The sequence below is a fragment of the Micrasema longulum genome, unplaced genomic scaffold (genome assembly GCF_059751315.1).
Source record: "Micrasema longulum isolate JH-2025_06_02 unplaced genomic scaffold, ASM5975131v1 h1tg000321l, whole genome shotgun sequence".
Lineage (NCBI taxonomy): Eukaryota > Metazoa > Arthropoda > Insecta > Trichoptera > Brachycentridae > Micrasema > Micrasema longulum.
In genome coordinates this window covers 275,564-300,624 of record NW_028277525.1, presented here as the reverse complement: position 1 = coordinate 300,624, position 25,061 = coordinate 275,564, and the positions used below count along the sequence as shown (strand labels likewise).

The following is a 25,061-nucleotide window of genomic DNA, read 5'->3' as shown; positions in this document are numbered from 1 at the left end:
ATTCAACGTATCATCGTCGGTAACCTGTAATTAAACATGTTTAGAAAAAAAAAATATTAACATATTCTATTTTTCATTGTGAAAACTTAATTTTATTTTGTAGATAAAATTGGAGATAAATTTTAATTTTACAGTAGAATAAGTACCCAGCAATGTTAATTGCACAATCAAATTTAAATTCATTTGTCGAGTCCAAAATATTGTAAGCTTCACCTGTGAACATATAGTTGACAGTCGATCCCCAATATAAAATATAATGATGTTAACTCATACAAATTGAGTGTATATTGTTTCCAGATTATAATCTTGGATGAGCCGACGGCGGGTGTAGACCCCATCTCGCGCCGCCACATGTGGCGCATCCTGCAGCGGCTGCGCGCGGGCAAGGTGCTTCTCCTGACTACGCACTTCATGGACGAGGCGGACATCCTCGGCGACCGGAAGGCCGTCATCTCCAAGGGCAAGCTGCGCTGCGCCGGCACTTCACTGTTCCTGAAGAACAAGTTTGGCATCGGCTACCATCTCACGCTCGTTCTCGATGGTAAAAAAAACCTTTTTTTCCTTGGTAACTGGTTTTTTTAATCACATAAAAATATTTTCTTGTTTTTATTTGCCAATCAAATATGTCTTTTGATATATTTCCGGGAAGCATCCCGGCATACTGTGCTATCGAGTGGCGAATAGCAATATGCCGGTTAGGGGTTAGCTACAGATTGCATGAAAATACCGGTCTCCTCATTACTTAATCCAATTAAAATTATAATTATTTATTTATTTTACATAAACGGCATAAATTGCCTTAAACATATATTGAACATAAATATGAAAAAAAAAAAATACATACATAAAAACAACAAAAAATTATAAAATTGCATAACTATAACAATAGTAACAAGTAGGTTAATACACATAAGCAACCAAAAATATTAACGAAATAAATACATAAATATGAAAAAACAAAAAAGGAAAATCATTTTTAAATATAAAGAAAAGTTTAAGAATAATATTGCGAGAGAAAAAAAGAAATCAGACTCGTTTTATAACTATCAAGTCCAGAACCAAATATATCAGCCTCGTCCTCATACTGATTGCCATATCTATAGAGCCTAGGGATAGGCGAGTGCATGTGATAGTTGGTCCTAGAACTTGCAGAACAAAAAGGAGATCTGTGGCGGGTATGTCGACCAGGTACACGGAAACACACCAACTCCAGCAAATCTGGACAGTCAATTAATGAATTGTTCACCTTAAAAAGTAATATTAGGTCAGTTAGGATTCTTCTATTAGAAAGTCTTAAAAGATTTACTGAAGACAACAATTGATTATAATTAAATAAAGCAGCTGGAATATGAAGTTTAAAATTAATATATTTTAGAAATTTCTTCTGGACGCGCTCGAGTGAATCAGAATGTACACGATAATGGGGCGACCAGACTGGAGAAATATATTCTAAACGACTATATACCTGTTGCAATATAATATTTACATGTATTTTATGTACATTTAATCTTTTTATTATTGGACTCATAAAAGTAATCAAACATCCCATTTCCAAGATAAAAAATAACTATTTTTTCCGAGTGCCTTGTACATGACACGTAAGGCTACTCAATCTTCTTCTTCTAAGTCGGTCCCTCAATGCTGAGGATCGTCATCACCATGAACACTTCTGATTAGTCTGTTCCACTCCATGTCCTCAGCCTGACGAACTGACTAATCTAATTTTAGCTCTGTAGCCACCTTTATTTGGTCAGTCCATCTTTATGGGATTCTACCCCGGCTAAGGCTACTAAATACAGGGGTCCAAATATATATTTTTTAATCTGTTTATTATTAGAGCCTTCTGGGCGTTCATGAATAATAAATAAAGGATGTTTTTCTGTGTTCTGTGTGTCGGCAGGAAGTTGAGTAATATCGTATCGTTCAACCTTTTAAATAGATTTTTACTACTAAAATGAAACCTGTAACACCTAACTTTAATAATGTATCTTAGACCAAGGGAAAAATCTTTTTTTTTTCATTTAAATTCATTGTTCCTATACTTTGTGTCCAGGTGTCTGCCGCGAGAACCAAATAACTCGTTTGGTAACCAGCAGAGTAGCCCGTGCGGAGAAGGCTCGACGGCATGGAAGGGAGCTGTCCTACATCCTCCCGCACAATGCTGTCCATCAGTTTGCCTCCCTCTTCAACGCTATTGAGGAAGAGATCAACACCAAGGCTAGTCGACTAGGTAAAACCAAAAACATATTGTGTGCCTGTTACTCTTATTTTTGCCAGCTAACGAAGCATTGCTGGTAAGTTTAGAAATATTCAAAAATTATTTTAAATCCAAAATTATACATATATTAATAGGCATATTTTTATGCTGTTACGCCTGCCTCTAATCTACTTACATATTCTAAGACATTGTTATGTATTTTAACTGTAACTAGACTGAATGAGTCCGTGAAAAAAAAAAAATCATGTCATTTAAAAATAGACTATTATTGTCTTCTTAATTCTACTTGAGGACTTAACCATAATACAGTTATTTATTTGTCCTAACTAACCTAACCTTACTGTAATACGGTTGTTTTAATTTTCCCAGCAAATGGAATTGTTTTTTTTTATCAAATACATAATTTGGCTAATAATATGGTTGTTTTTTTTTTTTTTTTATCTAACCTAACCTGACTATAGTACCATTGTTTTGATTATCCTACCTAACCTAACCTAAATCTAATACAAATGTTTTGTTTTCCAGGTATCTGCAGTTACGGAGTGTCCATGACAACATTGGAAGAAGTGTTTCTCCACCTGGAGGGAGAGGGCGAGGAGTCCGGAGGTCCGGTGGACGGGCTCTCTCGCAAGCTTGTCCGGGCTCGCGCTCTATCACGCTCCCTCTCTCTGCAGAGCAAGAGTCCGAGCTACCAAGAGTTGCACGACAATAGGTTTGTAACTTTTCTTTCCTTAAATATCATCATGTGTTGGGTGTTGACATAAGATTTGTCCGTTTCTTTTCCAAATTAATGAAGAACCCAACAAAAAAGTTACAATAAATTAGTCAATAAAATATTCTCCTTTATTATTTTACGACAAATTAGTCAATAATTTGTAGCGTCTTCACCACACACTTTGCAAATATCGCGAGCAGCTTTATTCCCTCGATTGAACATGAACAGATGGGTAGTCGAAAATTTTTGTAATCAAACAGAGCAGAAAAATTTCTTTCGGAAGACAAGTAACCTTTACCATTTTGTCCTACCTAACCTTCTTTTGGTGCTCATTTTTAAATTTAGAAAAAAACTGACACAGCTAATGTTAACACCTAATACTGGACTCTGCTAAATAAGTCTCCTATTTTCTACATTCCCTATCTGAACAAATAATGTATTTATGTGTTACTATTTTTTCTGACTCCAAAAATGTAGGAACCCTCAAAAATCTCTCGTGATAACCCTTATTTAGAATATTCTCCAATCTTGTCTCCCTTCTACGATGTTCGCATCAAAAGTATTCAATTAGTTCAACATCTATTATAAAAATAAAAGACTTGTGATACTTAAATCCACTAATTTGGAACAACCAGTCACCGGTGAGTGACCAGTATGCCAGTCTCGAAAATGTCACCAAAGTGATTAAACTAGTCACTGGTTATTCAAAATTTGTAAATAGTATCACTCGTCTTTTTTTCTATAATAAATTACAATGATATTTATGCTACAGGGACAATTTGGCTAACAACGTTACAAATGCAAGCAGAGTGGCCCCTGTGACCCCTGACCTGTTCCATCACACACCCCCTCTACCGCAGCCGCCAACCGCCACCGTGGGGCCCGCCCCCCCTGTCCTGACCACAGGCATGGCCCTCCACACAACCGGACATGGGATAGAACATGTTAAGGTATTAAATAAGTATGCTGAATTTAGGTAACAGAGATGTTAAATCATCAGATCTGTGGGGTGTACAGAGAACATCTGATAAGTGGTTCAATGGTAAGGAGACGGGTGAAAGGGTTCAATGAAGGTCCTGATAATGTGCACGATGTTGAACGAAGTGGGTGTCTCCTTTTATTAAAGGGGCGGAACCCTTTTATGAAGAAGTAATACAAAATATTAAAATACGAGGAATATCCAGTAAGTAAAAGTCAATTTAAAAAAAAATTACAGTACATTGTTTGTAATCACTTATTTAGACACTTATAATTCCACTTATTTTTCCATGTAGTCGCCTTTCCGTTCTATGCAGGTTGTAAGTCATGGCACAAGCTTTTTGATGCCCTCCTCACAGAACTCTCCCGTCATCTCCTTCGTCCACTTCAAAACCTTCCAAAATTTCAGTCGGAGTTTTTCCTTCCGCGAGAAGGAACCTTATGACAGCGCGCACCTCGCACTTGGCGGGATTTCTCATTGACAACTTTCACAGAAACGAAAACTACGAGGCAAGTTTTGGTACTAACGAGGGTCGTCGGTGCTCGTTGTGTTCAGGATATCCCCCACTACCAATCAGTGTTGCCAACTTTTGGAAAAAAAATTCTCTCAGCACGGGAGCCATACAGTACTTACTTACTTACTTTCTGGATATGCCTTGTACTATATCAAAGTGTTCCCAAAGTGGTGGGAATTGTGTCGAAAGTCTAAAGATATTTTCACAATTCTTTTTTTCTAAATATTTCTTTAACTTGCCAAACAGAACTTACTTTCTAAATATAGCTCGTATTTTTATTTCATTTAATGAGCATAGTTCTTTTACATAGATAATCTGAAGCAGCATTATGCATGATTACAAATAAGCCAACACAGTTTGTATTCTGCCGTTTGATTTCCAGGTCACAGGTCAGGCAACAGCCAGTCCCCCTCCAGACCTCAGCCAAGTGCTGGACAGAATAAAGGTGCGACCCAACACTTGTCAGATCCTGCGTTCCTTGATATGGCTGAGGACTTTACGAATGATAAGAGACCCCTACAAGCTATATATGCTTATCATCTTACCCATTGGTAAGTGTCTGCATTATACCAGTTTCATACAATACCTACATAATTTAATACAATGGACTTCCATACATACATAAAGATTTATTATGGTTTCCAAAAAGCTTTTTAGGCGGATATGTGTAAAAAATGGGTTTTATTTGTAGGGTTACTAGCAAATTAAAAAATATCACACCAATCAAGTCATTGTATTGTTCCCTGGTTAGAAGTCGTTTAGAATATATCTTTCCAGTCTGGTCGCCTCATGATAGTGTACATTCTGATTCACTCGAGCGTCCAGAAGAAATTTCTAAAATATATTAATTTTAAACTACATTTTCCAGCTGCTTTATTTATTATAATCAATTGTTATCTTCAGCAAATCTTTTAAAACTTTCCGATAGAAGAATCCCAACTGACCTAATATTACTTTATAAAGTTATGAATTCATCCATTGACTGCCCAGATTTGCTGGAGTTTCCGTGTACCTAGTCACATACCCGCCACAGACCTCCTTTTTGTTCTGCAAGTTCTAGGACCGACTATCACATGCACTCGCCTATACCTAGACTCCACAGATATGGTAATCAGTATGAGGACAAGGCTGATATATTTGGTTCTGGACTTGAAAGTTATAAAACGAGTCTGATTTCATTTTTTCTCTCGCAATATAATTCTTTAATTTTTCTTTATGTTGAATGATGTTTTTCTTTTTTGCTTTTTCATATTTATGTATTTATTTCTTTAATATTTTTGGTTGCTTATGTGTATTTACCTACTTGTTTCTATTGTTATAGTCATGCAATTTTATCATTTTTTGTTATGTATTTAAATATGTTTTTTTTTTCATATTTATGTTCAATATACGTTAAGGCAATTTATGTCGTTTATGTAAAAAAAAAAATAACCTTCTACCAAGTAATTTCTCAAATCTAATCTAATGATTATATTAATCTTTTTTTCTAGTGTTCGCCGTGATTGGCCTGTATATAAAATCGCACGAAGTGTCATTCCTCAAAATGCATCCTCTAGTTCTGGATGGGAACACGTACATCAACATAACTTCTATAGCCATCCACACGGCCGAGGAAAACTTCGACGTTTCTCCCCTCGTACAAACCCTGACCTCTCTCGGGGCCGGTCCCGTAGAGACTCAGTACAACGGCAGTTTCCCCGGTCTGCTGGAGATGGCACCCCACATGGCGGCCTTTAATATTAATATGCTGACCCCCGAGGACTTCATGGTCGTGGCCATGTACAACGACACCTTCACACATAGTTTACCGGTTATTGTGAACCTGTTAACAAATACCTTGTTCAAGTAAGTATTACCAATGTTGTTGAGTAGTCAAAATAATGAAAGAGTTGTCCATAGAGCAAATGGAACGATTGCTTCTCTTAAATTATCAAACAATCAATTGTTTAAATTATTTTTAATAATAATTTAACAAGCAGTCATAATATGATACAAAATGGTGTTTTTTGGATTAGTGACTTTTGCCTGAACGGAGATAATATTATATGTCCCAATGTACCCGTAAATTTTGTCTAGTATTGCCCTGCTCTTGAAAAATTCAAAAAATTAAACACCAAATGTATACCAAAATCCTATCAATAATATTGGATGTCATTAATTGTATGTATCACAAAATATATTACTTCTATCAGAATGTATGATAAAAGTAATATATTTTGTGCAGTGGCTTTAATTGAAAATACGTTACTATGTTTATATGTTTTTTTGATAGTTAATGTGTTGAATTAAAAAAAAAAAACATGTGAATTAATAAATAAGCTCAAATTGTAATGGTTCTCACCTGTTCAGAATCCATGTCCGGGACTCTGCCATGTGCGAATGTCAGCTTGAGGAGGAAGATCTAAATCTTATTTTTTTTGGATATCTCATAAATGGTTGTTATTCTGAGTTCCTATCCGACCTCTCCGATATCAACATCCCATTCCCTATTCACATTCTTACTCTCCTGTCCCCACCCAATAAACATGTATTAAAAATTTTATGCAAATACATAGTAAATAACAAATATGTAGTTATAAATGGTATGAAGTTGTAAATAAGTTATATATGTATAGTATATGTAATATTAAATACTAAAACACTAACTTATATATAATACTAACACATATGTAAATATTTAACTAAGTATCTTCTGAAACTCGACACTGGCTAGAACACCCAGTTGGGAGGTGAAAAAGCCAATAAAAAACTTAGAAAAAGAAGAAGAACTAAGTGCGAATTTGTTTCGCTTTCTAATATAAATGAATTTCTAGGATGAGGATGCAGGACGCGGGCATGCTGGAGAAATGGCACCCTATAGAGGTGTCCTCACACCCGCTACAGCAGACTGCTCAACCCGAGGAATTCGATGTGGGAATTATCTCATGCGCACTCTTCATGGGGATGATATTTGTCCTGGTGCCGGTTAGTCTCGCTGTGGACATGGTGTATGACAGAGAGGTAATAAAAAACTTTATGAAGAATAGCAAATAACTTATTTTTATGCTGATAACACCGAAGTATAAGTGGCTTGCTTTGTGATTGATTATGACATGGTCGCAATTCTATTTGGGTAATGTCGTTGTTTTCAGAGTGTTACTATAGAAGAAAATCCAAAAGAACCCATGCATGCTCAATTACGTATTAGTGAAAAAAAAATGTACACAAATTGATACATCTTCAAGGATTTGAAAACGGTTTTCTCCTATAAGTGCCCTGTCAGGTATCCCAATGCTGGAAATCACTCTGGCGAGAGTCTCTCTGTCCTGTGCTACCCGGAAAATCTGCTCCACAGTCCGGAATATTACGCAGTCAGGACATCTGGGGCCTTATGCTGGACTCATTCGTCTTCAGAATCGTATGCGACTTCCGTAATTCAACAAGTGAAAGCATTCTTGAACCACCCACACAAATGCAGTCGATCGAAAACCAATCAAACTTCTTTCTTGTAAAACGCTCAGCATTCATGTTTGAATGACGAGTAGGTATTTTTGTTGTATTTTAACTTACAATTTACACCACTGATCAATGTTATGATGATGACGTATAAGCAAATGTACAACAAACATAACTGTATTTATCGTTAATCCATTATCAAATGAAGTTTCACTTGAAACATGATTTCAAAATTATTTTATCGCTTGTCAATGTCAAAATACACAGACAAAGAAGTAGACAAAATGTCACATCTTCCCAGCATAAGGCTCCTGTCTTCTTCCAGCTCCTCGACGACCCTCAATCTTGCTCTTCAAAATCAAATGTAGCTAGTGGTACTTTTCTCCACGCATTATATGCCCCAAATCGAAAAAAAAATTGGGTTAAGAGTTCTCTATTAATTTGAGCTCGATTTAAGACTTCCAAGTTGATTATGTAATTATATCTCAAAGGCTTCCAGCCTCTTTATAGTGTTAACCTTCATAGTCTCAAACCCATGCAACTTTTTATATCGAATTGTTTTTTTTCATAATATATTACGTTTATAAATATTTTTCAAGGTAAATATTGATTTTTAATCAATTTTTTTTATAATTAAATAAATAAAAAGAACTTTGTTTTTAACAATTTTTTTTTGTTTTTTCTACCGACCTGTTTTAAAGCTACACAAGCTTCTTTATCAAGGTAAACTTAACTAATGAATTCTATCCTATTTTATTTTATCAATGTTTACTAAATTTTACATATGGAGCTAATAAATCAAGAATTTTTGTCTTGTAAGGATGGGAAGCGTAATGTGAGATAAATACGATGGTTAAAACTAGACAGGAGTGGACTAAAGGAAATATTGTTTATTTGGTTATTTTTTTCTTATTATGAATCGCTTTTTTAATTTCTAAGTTGTCTAATTTTAATATTTTATTTTCAACGCGAAGAACTTTTGATCCAGTGTGATCCATTGAAATCAGATGGTTAGCAAATTTAAAATAAAAATATATATTTAGGAAACCAGTCGGTAGAAAAAAAAAAGTGGTTAAAAACAAAGTTGTTTTTATTTATTTTATTAAACCACAAAGTTAGTGCTTAAAATATAAAATCTATTTCAGATTTTTTTTAGTTTACATATTCATTTTATTGATTGTGACAATTATTTTGCCTTCTGATTTCAAACGAAAGTGATATGGAATATTACGAAAAATGGTTTTAACAATTTTCTAATGTTTCTGTTCCAGATAAAGGCAAAGAACCAACTTCGTGTGAACGGATTATCTCTGAGCCTCTATTTTGCGACATATTTTGCAGTTTTAGCAGTAGTGATGCTCATTATAACTATAGCTTTAATTATTTTGGTAAGTTAAAAAACAATACTTTTATTTAATGATGATTGATATAAAGCGCAGATATTGCCTTTAGGCAATTTCTTTCTGCCTCCCTGGGACTAAAAATTATTTAAAAAAATATTCCATACTACTTTTGGCCCTCAACCAAGGTTTGAAATTTATAACTGTCTGAGCATTTTGTTAATTATCAATATCGATAAAATTATTTTTTTGTTAGTAAAGATATAACTTAATCACATTACAAATTCAAATGCGTTTTAGAACTACCGAAACGCAATAATTTTACACTCCGCGGAACTGATTCCATTGAGCACCTGGCTAATATTGACGAAAACATTGGCTCATTAAAACAATTCTACCCATTTATTACAAAACAAAGTGCAACTCACGCCCTTAAATGCTTATTTAATAAGGTTCAATGCACATTATAAAATTTAAATGGACTGATTTTCTTACTTAAATACGAAATGACAGCCGGTTTAGCGGGAAAATTTGACTTTTTTAAAAACTTCAAGCTAAGGTTTAAGGCCAAAAGTAGTATCAAATATTTTTTGCATTCCGTGTAATCCAAAGGGCAACTTTTCAGGTCACTTTCATTTCAAAATTCGGAAAAAAAAAATTATCGGCCCCTCCTACTGTATAGTAAATTAGCTAGTAGGTAGTAATGTTATTGTTTATTTTGCATAAAAATGTCTGCCTTAAAACAGGTTGTACCTAGTTAGGCAGACTAAACATGATCCAGAGAAATCTATTACCTAGGTGTGTATGTAGTAGACAAAGTAATTGTTATTTTTGTTAATAAACTATTATTATTATTTTAACCTACTGAAATTGCGAACATAAGTTTCTTAAAAAGACAGTTTCATTGTTTATTCCTTAGAAAAACTGCCATCTAAGTTGCCCTTCTCTGGGCATTCTCCGACGATTCTTTGCCTATCTTAAAGTAGAAAATCTGTTTGTTTTTCCAGATAATCTTAAATGACATTCCTTCGATGCGCGAGCCTCCCGCCTTGATAACACTTAGTGGCCTATTAATATTGTACTGCCCGGCCTCCATACTGTTCTCCACCAGTTTGTCCTACATATTCGACAGAATGGATTCTGCCCAGAGCATCTTACCCAATATTGCCACTTGGGTAGGAATGATTCCGTTTGTATTGGTTGCTGCATTGGACATGTTTCGGTTAGGTAAGCTATATTTTATTAACCTTTAACATATTATGTGAAAAAACTTCCTAAAGTCCCTGTGTGGTAACCTAAGGTTACCCATATTAAATTCGTTTTGATATATGAGGATGACACAATCGAGCGGCTACTACTGTGAAAGAGGAGGCAAGAAAATTAGGGCTATGAAAGGGTATTAAAAGGGTTCTCTCCTTACTAGAACGAAGAGATAGTCCGTGTTGTGATAGAGGTTGGAAGAGCTCTCTCAGATATACAGGCGAAGAGGGATTATTTAAAATAGTGTGAAGAAGTGATAGAATGTGGATATTTCATCTATGCCTGATACTGAGCCAGTGTAGTTGCGTGTGATATTCCATTATGTGGTCAAATTTGCTTAGATCAAAGATATAAGGTATACAAACATTTTGCAATCGTTCCAACTTATTAAGTAATTCAGAGTTAGCATCTGGATAACAGACATCTGCATAGTCAAGGAGTAGAAGAAGTAAGCTATGGACTAATATTTGCTTAACATTAATTGACAAGAAATTCTGTAATCTTTTAAGTGAGTGCAAACTGCTATAAAGTTTACGACTAACTTCGTTAACCTGATCGTGCCACTCTCTATTACTTTATGTGTTTCAACAATGTCAACGGGTTCTAAATGAATATACAATTGCAAATCACCGGCATATAAATGGTACAAACAGGGGAGGTTTTTTGTAATTGGGTTGATAAAAAGGGAAAACAAAAGTGGAGAAAGTACCCCTCTTGTGGCACACCGGCGGTAAGATCAATCCAATCTGAAAAGACATCTGCCATTTTAACGCATTGTCGACGGCACGTAAATACGTTGGAAACAAATTTATCGCAGATAAATTAAGTCTAGTGAGAAGCCGGTAAAAATCAGGAGTTTCTATTGTACATTGTGGAGATTTAATTCCTTGAGCTAATTCACATTATTTTTTGTGCTCTAGTTTTCTAGAATATCAAAATTGACCGATAGACTGCTTGCATTCGATTAAATTCAGTACCACGAATAAATCCTCCCTGCTTAGGAAGCAAAGCAAAACTGCGTATACCCCTAAATCCCATACAGCGTACGAGGCGTACTCGATTTGCAAAAATAGCGGCAAATAAGCCATACACAACTGCCATTTTAACTGCCTCAATTAACTTCGCATGGATGCATTTAATTTAATTTTTTGTCTTTTTTATACAAAATTGCAAGGTTTTCTGTCCCTCTTGAATTAATATAAATTGAACAGCTTAAAAATATATTTGTTCATAAAAACTAATAAATAATTTTATTTTTTACATTTTTAGGTGGGAGTTTGTCTTTTGGACTTCACTGTACTTTCTCCTTAGTCAATACTATGTATATACCTTATGCATTAGTCTACTATGTTGATCGGTAAGATATATTTGTTATATTTGCATCTGGTAAGCATAATTTTTTGGTAAATTCTCCAATCGTCAGACTGCACCAGCTCAAAAATGAGTATGGAAAAATGTGTATGTGTTGAATCGCAATCATTACAATTTAATTGGTATATTCTAGATTTATTATATTTATGGACTTTGTCTTTGTGATTTTTTAACAATGTTCCAATATTATTAGTTGTGTAGAAAGCCGGTTTAATGTTTGATGGTAGGGAATTTGATAATTGTTTTGAAAAAATGACATTTATAAAAAGAATCTGCCTCCATTGTTAATATCCTTCTGTTTTTTTCCTACAATATTTTATAATATAAATAGTAACGCGGGTAGTTCTAAAAGTTAGGACAAGTCTCAATGATGAGTTAGTAACCTCAAAACCGGTCAATGCATAACTGAAAATTAAAGTGATTCATGCAAATTTTCTCTGATGATATAAATTTGACTATCACCGTGGCAGTATGGGAGTAAACAACTCTTTTAATCAGTCAGAGACTAGTGACATATGTTAGCGAAAATGTAATGTCTATATTTGGATTGGGTTGTGGCCCATGGCTAGTGTTGCAGACTTGCGGATTAGAGGTCCGAGATTCGAACCCCACTCTACCCACACTTGATTTCCAATTTCTGATAGGCAGTTATTTACAACTCGTTGGAAGTGGCCCCAAAATTGAAATATTTGGGTAAATCATGAGAACGCAAATATTTATATATTTGAAGCACTAACTTTGTGGTAATTAATATAATATATGCCACGGTTCTAGTATCAAAAAAATGCATTGAACATGTGGTACGTTTTTTGTAGCACCATGCTTCAAAGAGTTAAGGCTAAACCAATCAGAATTCATTGTGTAGGTCTTCTTCTTCTTTTGCCACTCCTACCGGAGGTTGGCGACCATCATTCTGAATTCATCACGATCCTGGACCAGTTTAATCAGCGCTGCTGCATCTGGCACACCGAACCACTGTCTAAGATTCTGAGCCACGGTGCTCTTCTCCGTCCCATACCCCGCCTGCCGTCTATCTTTCCTTACATAATAAGTCAAAGAAGGGCATACTTCTCCCTGCGAAATATATGACCAAAGTATGAAGCTTTTCCTCTTTTGACAGTGGTCACTCCTAGTAACTCCCTCTTTTTGTTCATGATGCTTAAAACTGCTTCTTTGGAGACACAATCAGTCCATGAGAATGGAAGCATTCTTTTGCACAACCAAAGTTCGGAGACCTCAATTTTGTTCATCATTGAGACTTTGAGAGTCCTACCCAGCATACAGCAACACTGGCAATACATAAGCTTTTATTGCTCTCCATCTTGTTGTGTAGGTACTAATTTAAAAAAGAGACGACCATAAATGACAATGATATATATTTCGATTTATATTTTCAGAGTCCACTTGATGTGCCGGCTAAGCGCAGCTTGCTCGCGACTGACATTAGCCGACTACGCCACTAGGGAAATAATGGTTTTAGTGGCGGGAATAATCCTCCATATTCCTTTCTGGTGTATCATCCTCAAGTGGATCGATGCCTTTAAATCTGGGAGCAAATTTTCCGATATATTTACTATATGCAGAAAAAAGGTACCAAACTATTTCACATGCACAGGAACCTCTTTTTACACGATTTCGAAATTACACGGATAATTTGGAAAAAAAAAATCAAAAACTGGTTTTTGAGCATTAATTCAACAATGCATAGTAGTAATATAATTATACTATCCACTTTTGGAAGTATTTTGCTGTCATGTTACATTTTTTTATTAAATTAAGGTTCAGTTAATAGTGAATAATTTTTTTTTTTTTAAATCCCAAAATGGTTTTTATGCAAGGAAACCTATCCACGTTCTCCATATAATTCTCTTTTTAGTATACTTTTTGTTCTTACATGGTACCACGTGGAACAAAAAAGGGGTTCCGGTGTCCTGTTCTAAAATCTAGTCATTCTCATCTACCGTAACTTTATAATAAATGTCCAATGAGGCTTATGGCTCACGCATGCGTTGATTAACTCGAGTACTAAATTATACAATCACACGGGCCTGTATCAGAGACCCACACGATGATGCCATTTACAGCTTACATAAAATCTTTTAGATTTATTAATTATTGGTTATTAAAATTGATGGGTATTTAAAGGGCACTGTTTTATTTTCTTTGGTAAATTCCTATCAATTTATAAGCATTACTAAAATTGAGGTTATGGCCATTTAGAAGTGGCGTGGAGTAAGTAAAACAGCTCTGCATAATACTGAAGTATTGGCGATATTTTGATTGATACATAATACATAACATAATCTCTGATTTGGAAATATTTCTGTTTTCTTCATGATTTTTCCTTTCCAGAAAATAAGTGTCTTGTCCACTGAAGAGAGTGAAAACTCGGAGCTGGGCGGGGTGGGGGGCGCGGGCGGCGAGGGAGGGGAGCACGAGGATGCAGACGTTCGGAGGGAGCGACACCGCGTGGCCAGCCTGCTCAAGAGCCCCCCGCCCAACCCGCCAGTGCTGATGGTGCATGTAAGTCAACTTAAGTTATCCGGTTTTGTTAAGTAAATTACAGCATGTATCGATACTATTCCTGACCGATTACCTTTCTTTACCATCCTTCCCTTGACCCATCCTTATGGTACCTACCTAACATCAAGATAGAAGAAATTCAAAATTAGATGATTCGGAATAAAAACAAAACAACATTTTTCACTTTGCATAAAATTGCAAAAACAGTGCTTGGATTCGTCGCGCGTTGTTGAAAATATTGTTACATTTTGTTGTGCATTTTGTTATCCAGTGCCCGAAATTAAAGATCATTCACATCATATTAAATGTAGGTATCCATTCCATGTTCCTATCCTTTCTTCAAATATTTCCCTATCACAAAACTGAATGAAATTCGTTTTTCATTTACAGTCCGCCTTTTCGTTAACAGGTTTATTTTATATCATCTCAGAGACCATTCATTAAAACTACCTTCTTCACGTCCAACCTCAGGAAGAACTTCCTTACAAACCGAGTCGTGGAGCAATGGGTAAGCCTTCTCGAGAGAGTGATTGGTGCACGCTCGGTTTATGAGTTTAAAAACCACCTGGACGCACACATTATAATGTTTTCTCTTCATAATTTTCTAAAACACAGTGCATTTTATATTTATACACGCATCAGCTTAATAGCTGCTTGTATATAAAATTGATCTATAGAACTCATGGATTTAAGTATCGCTTATCTTTCATTTCCATGTATGTATGTATCTTTATATATAAAATTCCTCTGTACGTGTGATGTCACCGTACTCCTCCTAAACGGCTTAACCGATTTACGTGCGGTTTTTAGAAAAATATAGATCTTTGCGCTGTGCGTGTTCGTAGATATTAAAATCTTCAATCGAATATGTAAAAAATAAGTTAAGAGCATAAATGTTTTATTCATCGATCTACCAGGGTTACATTCGAGGAGAATGCATTTACAAAAAAATTTAAAGATATTGTTTTTTGTGGATAAAAAAGTTTGTTTTTTAATGTTTACAAACAGCATTTGTTTTTTGTGGGTCTCAGTCAGATTATTTCCTTAAATTCCTTAAAATTTCTACCCATTTAATTCTTTTTATTGGATTTTTGGTGACACTAAAATAATATTAAATTTAATGCATTTTCAAAAATCGTATTTCTACATAAGTACACACCTTTGTTGGTGAGTTTTGCAAAAAGAATGCCATATTTTAAAAAATATTTATTTTATGTTTTGGAATTGAACCGTAAACAAGTACCTACTTAAGTTCAATATTTTTTTAATATTGTCAATTTTTAGTTTCGGAATTTCATCACAAACAAATATCTAGGTACCCACTTACCAATGAAAAGTCTTTTGCCAGCGTTCGGGCAAGACGTCTGTGGGGTCCGATAGTGTATAATAAATTACGATGAACTTTCACCAAGATTTTTCTCCAATATATTTCAATGTTTTACATTTTTTTTTTTTTATTAACATAAACGCCCGGAGGGCTTTTACAAAAATGGTACATAGATAAAATATAAAAAGTAAGAAATTAAATATAGCATTTGGTACATTCAAATACATATTCCTACACATATGAATATAAAGATGATATGATGTACATAAATATTTATTTATTTATTTTGTTCATTAACGTCCAAAAGGCATTTACAAAAAATGAAAATGAAATACATGCTAACATACTAAATAATAAACAGAATATACAGAAAAAAATTGTGAAATTAGTTAAAAAGGATATGATAAAAAGTTTTAGAAAGTAAAAAAAAAAAACAATAATAACAAAGGTATGCAAGAAAAAACAGTAAGCATATAAACAAAAAATGCAAAGATATAAGCTTATGAAATAAATTCTGTAAAGCAAACAATAAATAAAGTGTTACGGTAAGCAAGAAAGACATTTTTAAGTTAAATTAATAAACAAGCGAGCATATATTATCACGAAAAAATAAGAAATAAAAATATGTATCTATGAAATGCGTATTTGCCAATACTACAATGCAATTTGATATAGTAGTAAAAAATAAAAAACAAGTATAAGGTAATAAAAATAAACAAGTAAGTTTTTTTTTTTTAATCTATGAAATTGAATTGTCAATAAAAGTTTGACGAGCAGCTACAAATAAACTTGATATTGTGGACTTTAAGATAGTAAAGAATTGGACAGAATGTCTGCAGCCGTTCCATAAGTGTTACCTAACCTATGCAGTCTCGGTATCAATGAATTGTTTTGTTGGTTGGAACAAGTACTGCATATTGTAAAACATTTAAATGAATCAATATACCCAGTAAGAAAAACTTAAAAATAATAGTGTTGCCATACTAATATACAGTGGGTAGAAAAGAAAATTATAAACAAATTTTCCAACAGTGAGTTATTTACAACTCGTTGAAAATGGCCCTCAAAATGAAATATTTGGGATGCAAATATTTATTTTAAAAAAATATTTCAATATTTGAGTTTGTCCAAATGTTTGTAGACAAAAGACTGGATTTCACCCCCTCGGGAGTCATTAAGATTAACAAATTACAACAAGGATGGAAAATACCAAAAATAAGGGTATATGGAAGTCTAGGCATTTACAGGGCTTATGACCTGTCATTGGCTGGTTTAAGTGGCCACTTTACACACTGTTTAACATTCACCATTTTACCTATGTTACACAGTGTAACATTCACCATTCTGCCTATATTCCTGAACATCTATATTCCTTCAATTCTTTCATCTGTTAATGTTTGTGAAGTTAATGAAGGAAAAAATAATATTTTCATGCGTTGCCTAGTATGTAGGTGAAATAATTCAATGAGATGAATCTCACCCGCATAAATAAAGGTTTCAGCTCTTTAACTTCACAAACATCAACAGATGAAAGAATTGAAGGAATATGGATGTTCAAATATAGGCAGAATGGTGAATGTTACACAGTGTGTAAAGTGGCCACTTAAACCAGCCAATGTCAGGTCATAAGCCCTGTAAATGCCTAGACTTCCACATACCCTTATTTTAGGTATTTTCCATCCTTGTTGTAATTTATTAAAAAAATATTTGTTATTGGCTGTCAGCATTTGCTGGTCGTGTATGGCTTTTTGTCTGCATTCCTCATACTCGGGAAAAGAAACTGTTTTTGGACTGGTTGACCGAAAAAGAATGGACAATTGGCTAGGCAATTTATTTGAGTCCGAAACCACCGTGCTGAAAAGGAAATTTTTATTTAGATCGAGGAGGAATTGAAGACAATAGAGCTTTCAGTTATGATCCGATAAATGAATTATTTTGATTTTATTATATTTGAATGATGCAAGTCCTAGCGTTTTTAATCCGCTTGATGCTAGTTTTATTTTAATCTGTTAATTGTTGGCAGAACCTCCGCAAGGAATACAAGAGCAGCTTGTCGACGTGCTGCCGCCTGACCTCCGGGTGCTGCGGCCGCGGGCTCGAGACGGCCTCCGAGGACGGCGCCCCCGGCGGCCGCCAGGTGGCCGTGGCCGCGCTGTCGCTGGCCATCGAGCCCGGGGAGGTGTTCGGGCTGCTGGGGCACAACGGCGCCGGGAAGACCACCACCATGAAGATCATCACGGCCGAGGAGACGCCCACCAATGGAACTGTAAGAGACGTACAGGCATCGAGTTGTTCTGGGTTATTGTGTTGTGTCATTCGCGCTCTTTGCCGAGGTTTCGAATTGCACCACAGCGCTTATTATCGGGGTTGATGTACATTAGTAAGATTAAATATAAAGTCAGAAAAACTCAATGTACATCTGAACGATTGAAAATCTAAGAATATACTTGACATGGAATTTTTATGTCTATTTTTTAAATGTTTAATAGCCTATATAAATGTGTTAGGGCAGTGGTCGGCAAACCCATTACTTAAAAGAGCCAAAATCAGCAGTACAACAATTAAAATTTCTTTTGAGAGCCAATTTAATTTCGTTTTTAAACGTTTCCTCTTTACTCCCAACCATGCAGCTGAAAATATGCGTATTCACACTCTCTATTTCAACTTAAAATTCTTTAAATTGGTGATGGTAAAAAGCTTCAGCTACAATTGTGATGACGATCTTGAGCACAAATTCCACGGCGCTTATTGATGAATGATGCAAAGGTCAACGTGGTCAATTTTTGGTTTCAAAATAAAAACAAAACCTGGATTCAACTCCCTGGGGAGCTGTGAACATTAACATATTACAACGGAGATGAAGAACATTTTAGAGAAGGTAATATAGAATAATAATAATAATATAGTTTGTCCAAAAATTTGGACAAACTCAAAATATTGTTGATAACTCCACCTGGTCCATGAAGAAGTATAGAAATTGAAAAAATTACAATTTTTCAGGCGTTGCCTAGTATGTAGGTGAAATAATTCAATTAGATGAATCTCACCCGCATAAATAAAGGTATCAGCTCTTTAACTTCCCAAGAACTAACAGATAAAAAAAATAGACAAAATATGAATGTTCAAACAAAGTCAAAATGGTAAATGCTCTTCGATTATTTCTCGATTTTGTGGGAACTAAACCTGTATTCTCCAATAATGCAAACTTTACAAAAATTTACAAAATTTACAAATTTACAAAATTTACAAATTTACAAAATTTACAAATTTACAAAATTTACAAAATTTACAAATTTACAAAATTTACAAATTTACAAAAATGAAAATGTCACTTTAACTAGAACATTCTTATTCGCAGGTGGTACTGGGTGGGCATAATGTGAGTGCGCACAGCCAGGCCGCCTTCCAGATGTTGGGCTACTGTCCGCAGCATGACGCCCTGTGGAAGAACATTACAGTTCGGGAGCACTTGGAGTGTTATGCCGCCATTAGGGGAGTGCCGACCCAAGATATTCCGCAGTTAGTAAACTCATTTTGTATAAAACCTAAATGTTCAGTTGTTGAACAGTGTACTGATAAAACCCTTTAAATGCATTATTACCTGTTTTGAGAAAAATCTATTTGAATGTTTGATTCAACTAAACTTTCCTTTTTTTCTTACTTACTTACTTTTCCGGTCTTCCCTATTCATATTTTGGGCATACATGTACATAAACTTAAAGTGTTTATTATAAATGTTTTATACGATTCATTTTTTAAAACCTTTTCCAACCCATTAATAAAAGATAAATATTTGGAAGGGTGAGGCTTGATACTTCAAATACTTTAGAGGCTTGTATCAGAACACAATTTAAAACTGTGCTTGGAATTTTGTGTTAATAAAAGCTTCAAATCATCGCTTAGTTAACAACGCCGCAAAAGATACAGTCTTTAGAACAAGATGTATATTATTCATCAACATTTCGTTTTTCGAACCCGACAATATAAGGAAAGACCATTGTTACACTCTCCCCAGGATAGTGGACGTGTATCTGAGCGGGCTGCAGATCGTGGAGCACTCCTCCAAGCACGCCGACGAGTGTTCCGGGGGCACGCGCAGGAAGCTGTCCTTCGCCATGGCCATGGTGGGGGCCCCCCGCCTTGTGCTGCTGGACGAGCCCTCCACGGGCATGGACCCGCGCAGCAAACGCTTTCTGTGGGACACCATACTGGCCAGTTTTCAGGTAGATTGATAAATAACACTTATTTTGTTTATTTAAAACTTTTGTTTTACAAATAATCATTGTCCCGAAGTAATTTTATGTAATTGGTGATAGTAAAACATTATAAAATTAGCAAATTTAATCAGGTACCTTTTTTCTATGTCAGCTATAAATTCTGTGCAAATCGAGAATACAACTTCATGCAACTGTCACAAATGAACATTTAAAAAAATTCGTACGTGTTTACTTTTGGATTATATGAAATATTGAACAAGGAAAATAATGTGTCCTCACTGGCAACCTGTGCCGAGGATATTTCTGATAACTTAATCAATGAATTCGAAAATTCAAATTTCAACAATAGCCAGCTTTTACCAGTTGACTATATAAAATATCTGGAAATCGACATCTTTCACATTAGTGAAACTATGTTTAAGAGGCAAATACTCTTGCTATTAGAGAGTATTATACCTTAATAATGTCGAACCATTGCTCAAGGGTTCTTGGTTTGATATAAAGTTCCAATTTAACATCTTAAATCCTTTGTTATTTGTTATCTTACTTTGTGAATAAATAATTTGAATTTGAAATTTGAATTTGAAATAATTATTAACAGAAATCTTCAGTCGCTGGTTTCCAGATTAAGAAAACTGCGTCATGTGTTCCGCTTGCTTAGAAACATCTTGAACATTGGACTTGGACTTGGACTCAGAACTGTGTATTTTGCTCTTTTCCAGTCAGTGGCTACCTATGGTATAGTTTGCTGGGAAGGTTGCATGTCCTCTATCATGAACCCCCTAATAAATGTACAAAAATTAATACTTACAGTGATGCTTCGACGTCCCCCATCTTTCCCATCTGAGACATTGTTTCAATTTATAAAGGTACTGGACATAAGACATTTTTTTGTATAAGAGTCATTGATACATTTCTGGCCATGCGGTTACAAGAGAAGATCCCAGCAGAATGCTCTTACGAGGTGTTCCTGTAATTTGAATTATTTAATACCCAAACACATACGACTTTCTCTCAGAGAAATTTCTCAACATGGTTCTCCAAAACGAAAGCCAATTTCAAGAGAAGTATACAAGTTTGGATTTTGTCTAAGGGAAGAGACCATTGCAAGAGACTGCTGTAAGACATTGCATAGATTTATATACTTACCCAATCCTAGCGGGGACTATCTTTAGACAGTCTGAAAAATCATGCCCCCTACGCGGCAACTGTCTTTAGACATTTTAGACTTTAGAGGCTGATACTTTGATAAATGCACGATAGATAGCCAAAAAGTTTGTATTGAAATATTCCCTGAACATTTGTTGATCAGTGCCATCTCTGAATAATTCCTAGTATTATATTTGTTTGTATTATAAAAGATTTTAATCAGAACGGGCGAAAAAATGACCGAGCAGTTTTAAAATTTCGGCAGTGACCTCGAGTGTCGTATAATAACCTTATGTCTATGGAACTGTACGTTGATTGTATTATTTGGTACCTTCTGTAATTTAAATAATGTTGCAGTTGGCTATGTAGAGCCAGAGATGCAGTTCAATATATATTTATGATACTTGGAACATAATTGTAGTTTTCAGAACATTTTTTCTTGTTTGTAAAACTATATATTTTTCTCCAGGGTAAAAAGGGTGCTATACTCACCACACACTCCATGGAGGAAGCTGACGCATTGTGCTCTCGAGTTGGAATAATGGTCAAAGGAGGATTGAGGTATGCGCCATAATTTTTTCGGAATGCTTTTTGCCTTTTTTTTTACCTGTTTTGATGCACAATTAAACCAGGCTGTTTTCTTGTGGTATTCATTCTCCATTCGGTTCTCAGATTGTTCTCTGCTTTGCAACTCGATTCCTATTTTATAAATGGGGCAGCGCAGAAATGACACCCTGTTGTAATGTTGTAATTGTGCTGAAGTGAGATAATCGCATTCAAAGTTTAGCCATTTAGCTATAGGGTGTTTAAACTGGTAATGGTGTGAGCAGTGCCATATATTAATGAACGGGAAAATGTGGGTACAAACACATCTATAGTCATTACAATATTTGAGTTTGTCCAAATGTTCGTAAACAAAAGACTGGATTTCACCCCCTTTGGAGTCATTAAGATTAACAGATTACAACAGGGATGGCGAATACCTTAAATAAGGAATCTCTTTACAACAATAAAGGCTTCAGCTCTTTAACTTCTCCAAAATCAACAAATGGAAGAATTGAAGAAATATGGATGTTCAAACATAGGCAAAATGATGAATGTTACACAGTGTGTAAAGTGACCACTGAAACCAGCCAATGACAGATCATAAGCCCTGTAAATGCCTAGGCTTCCATATTACCTTTTCTTAAATGTTCTTCATCTCTGTTGTAATATGTTAATTAGTAATGTATATTTTTTTCTATTCCCTTATTTAAGGTATTCTCCATCCCTGTTGTAATTTGGTACATCTATAGTCCTCAAAATAAAGCTTGATTAGAATGACAGTTTTCAGCAAAAGTGACGACATAACTTTGTAGTAACATCTAAGGAGTGATTTATATTGACACACAAAAAATCATTCGTATCTGGCTTTAAAACTTAGTACCCCAGATCACCTGAATACTAAACATGTTTGTTTTACATTTTTCCAGATGTATCGGCTCCACCCAGCACCTCAAGAACCTCTACGGAGCCGGTTACACCCTGGAAATGAAGCTCTCCGCCCCGACCAGGCACCGCCAGCCATCCGACCCGCCCCCCTTCCCCCTGTCCCCGGGCCAGGGCGGCGCCAGCAGCCCCTCGCTGGAGGAGCGCAGCGAGGCGGAGGCTGGTGCCGGCGGGGGCGCGGGGGGCGGCGCGCCCGAGGAGGCCTCGGAGGGGGCGGTGGACGCCACCATCCACACCCCGCTCGTCGGGACGGAGGAGGAAGGAGACATACTGAGGAGGAATTCTATGTCGATACACTCCGGGTAACTAATTTATTCCACTTACGTACTGCAATATAGATGGAGAACATTTCAAAGAAGAGAATATGGAAGTCTAGGCATTTACAGGGCTTATGACCTGTCATCGGCTGGTTTAAGTGGCTACTTTATACAAATCGTCACCTCAACCTGTCTGATACCTGTAAAATGACATTGGCCCAAGCCACAGATTTTTTAAAGTTTAGAAGTACTGTACTGTAATTTAGCATTGTATTTTGGTATTTTTGCATGATCCCTTGTTTATATTATGATAACAACCAGTTTTGTGATAACTGACATCGTAAGACAACATCGATACCAAGAAATTGCTTACTTAGAAAAAAAAACTCTTGTTTTTTATTTTGTAATTTATTTTTACATCAGAATAACACTACACTTTGAGGATGCAGAGAACACAATACACGAATTCTGCCTGTATTGTCGACAAAATAAAGAGACATTCTCTACTTGTAATGTCTTCAATTTTTAAACAAACCAATTAGTAGCAAATTACAGCAGAGATGACCTTTTTTGAAGAGATAATATTATGCAAGTTATGTTTTTAGTGTCCCATCCGATGCGGATAGTAAGGTGCTGGACACGTGCGGAGGAGTGGCGGCCGCTCGCCAATTTGTGCGAGAACTGTTCCCCGACGCCCGATTAGAAGAGAGTTTCGCCGACCGCCTCGTGTTCAGTGTACCGCAGCACGGAGTTACATCTCTGGCTCGCTGTTTCGCTAAAATTGAAGCGTGTAAGTTCGCTATTTGAGATTTAAAAAACACTTCATGCTGAAAGATACTTGATGTGCAGAGCATTGTCTTTTGAAATATTTGAACAAAACGTTCTTTGAATGTGCACAAATAAAAATGTCACTGAAAGATCAGAAACATAAGTGTTTTTCAACTTGTGGGTGTGTGTAATTCAGAGGTCTGAGGTTCAAATCCCGCTTTTCCATCACTTGATTCCCATTTTCTAACGCAGTCATTTACAAATTTAAAAAATTTGGTACCTTATAAAATCACAGAAAATTAATAAATTCATTTCAATATTTTTGAACAGAAAATATAAAAGGAAAAATAATGAAACCTACTAAACCGCGAAACCGGCTACAATGTACATTTTTAAAATTTAAATATTAATTTTTGAAATATTCCACTTATTTTTTAAAATTTTATCTTGGTTGTGCTATAGTAATTGAACACTAAATCTCATGGTCAAAAATAAGGAAACGTAAGAATTGGTCTCCATCTTAAAATAGACATTTTTTTTTGTGCATTTTTTCTTCTAATGAACACATTACATTTTTGCCTGTTGGTTTAATTGATGTCCTGATGAAGAGACGGATACTACTCGAAACCGGTAGACATAGAAAAGTCGGTAAGTGGTTATATACAAATATTTAATAACATTTGGTTCTACGTTTATTTATTTTTGATCATTAGATTTAGAATGTCCAATTACTTTCATACCTCACGCAGATTATTTTACTTGTACTTTTCAGAACTTTTATAGTCGATATCTTTATTGTTTGCAGCTAAAGAAAGCCTTCACATTGTCGAGTACAGTTTCAGCCAGACTACGCTGGAGCAAGTGTTCTTAAAGTTCGCCCAGTACGATGAAGTTCAGGAAAACGAACTACCCGACCATTGAAGATCGCCCCCAGTTTGTGGGTCCAACATGATCTCAACACATGTAAATACGTGTACTTAGCAATTTTGTAAATGGTCAAGTCGCAATATTTATTAGGAAAATTAACTAGATCAATTATTTTACATGTGTAATGACGTATCATTCCCATACAATGATAACCAAAAAAGTGGTGAAATTGTTTTTAGATTTGATACTTCTAATACAGTGCGTAGTGGTCACAAGAGAAGGCTAGCCAAAATGATGTGATCTTATTAAAATATGTCAGGACTGATCTTAATTTTTTATTTTACATTTTTGTCAAATTTACACTTTATGCGATTTCTGAAAAACCTCAAAATATTTGGTGATGCAATTTCTGTGACCACTTCTCTTACTCTTTCATTTCAAGATGTAGTTTAAGAAGAGGAAGAGATTATTAATTTACTAGATGTGACCATCAAAATGGAACATCATGTAATAGATTGGATTGAAAGGTTATTATTTAATTATCAATACATATGTTAGAGCAATTAGATGGAGATACGAGTGTATCTCGAAACCGGTAGACAGAAAATAACAAATGAAGAATGCTGTATTTAA

General features: G+C 35.3%; 1 protein-coding gene across 1 annotated transcript in view; it reads left to right on the top strand.

The window, feature by feature from the left end:
* LOC148282527 (cholesterol transporter ABCA5-like) overlaps positions 1–24,720 on the top strand; it is a 47,300-nt gene extending 22,580 nt beyond the window's left edge. The window contains exons 14-32 of the mRNA XM_088224942.1: positions 298–541; positions 2,054–2,230; positions 2,744–2,930; positions 3,706–3,883; positions 4,809–4,977; positions 5,917–6,271; positions 7,240–7,426; positions 9,133–9,249; positions 10,209–10,428; positions 11,731–11,818; positions 13,230–13,422; positions 14,185–14,355; positions 17,706–17,948; positions 19,041–19,201; positions 19,698–19,905; positions 21,518–21,609; positions 22,521–22,838; positions 23,399–23,583; positions 24,367–24,720. Coding sequence (XP_088081068.1) covers positions 298–541; positions 2,054–2,230; positions 2,744–2,930; positions 3,706–3,883; positions 4,809–4,977; positions 5,917–6,271; positions 7,240–7,426; positions 9,133–9,249; positions 10,209–10,428; positions 11,731–11,818; positions 13,230–13,422; positions 14,185–14,355; positions 17,706–17,948; positions 19,041–19,201; positions 19,698–19,905; positions 21,518–21,609; positions 22,521–22,838; positions 23,399–23,583; positions 24,367–24,482 — 3,609 coding nt within the window. The 3' untranslated portion in view covers positions 24,483–24,720. The remainder of the gene's footprint in view (positions 1–297; positions 542–2,053; positions 2,231–2,743; positions 2,931–3,705; positions 3,884–4,808; positions 4,978–5,916; positions 6,272–7,239; positions 7,427–9,132; positions 9,250–10,208; positions 10,429–11,730; positions 11,819–13,229; positions 13,423–14,184; positions 14,356–17,705; positions 17,949–19,040; positions 19,202–19,697; positions 19,906–21,517; positions 21,610–22,520; positions 22,839–23,398; positions 23,584–24,366) is intronic.
* The last annotated feature ends 341 nt before the right edge of the window (positions 24,721–25,061 follow it).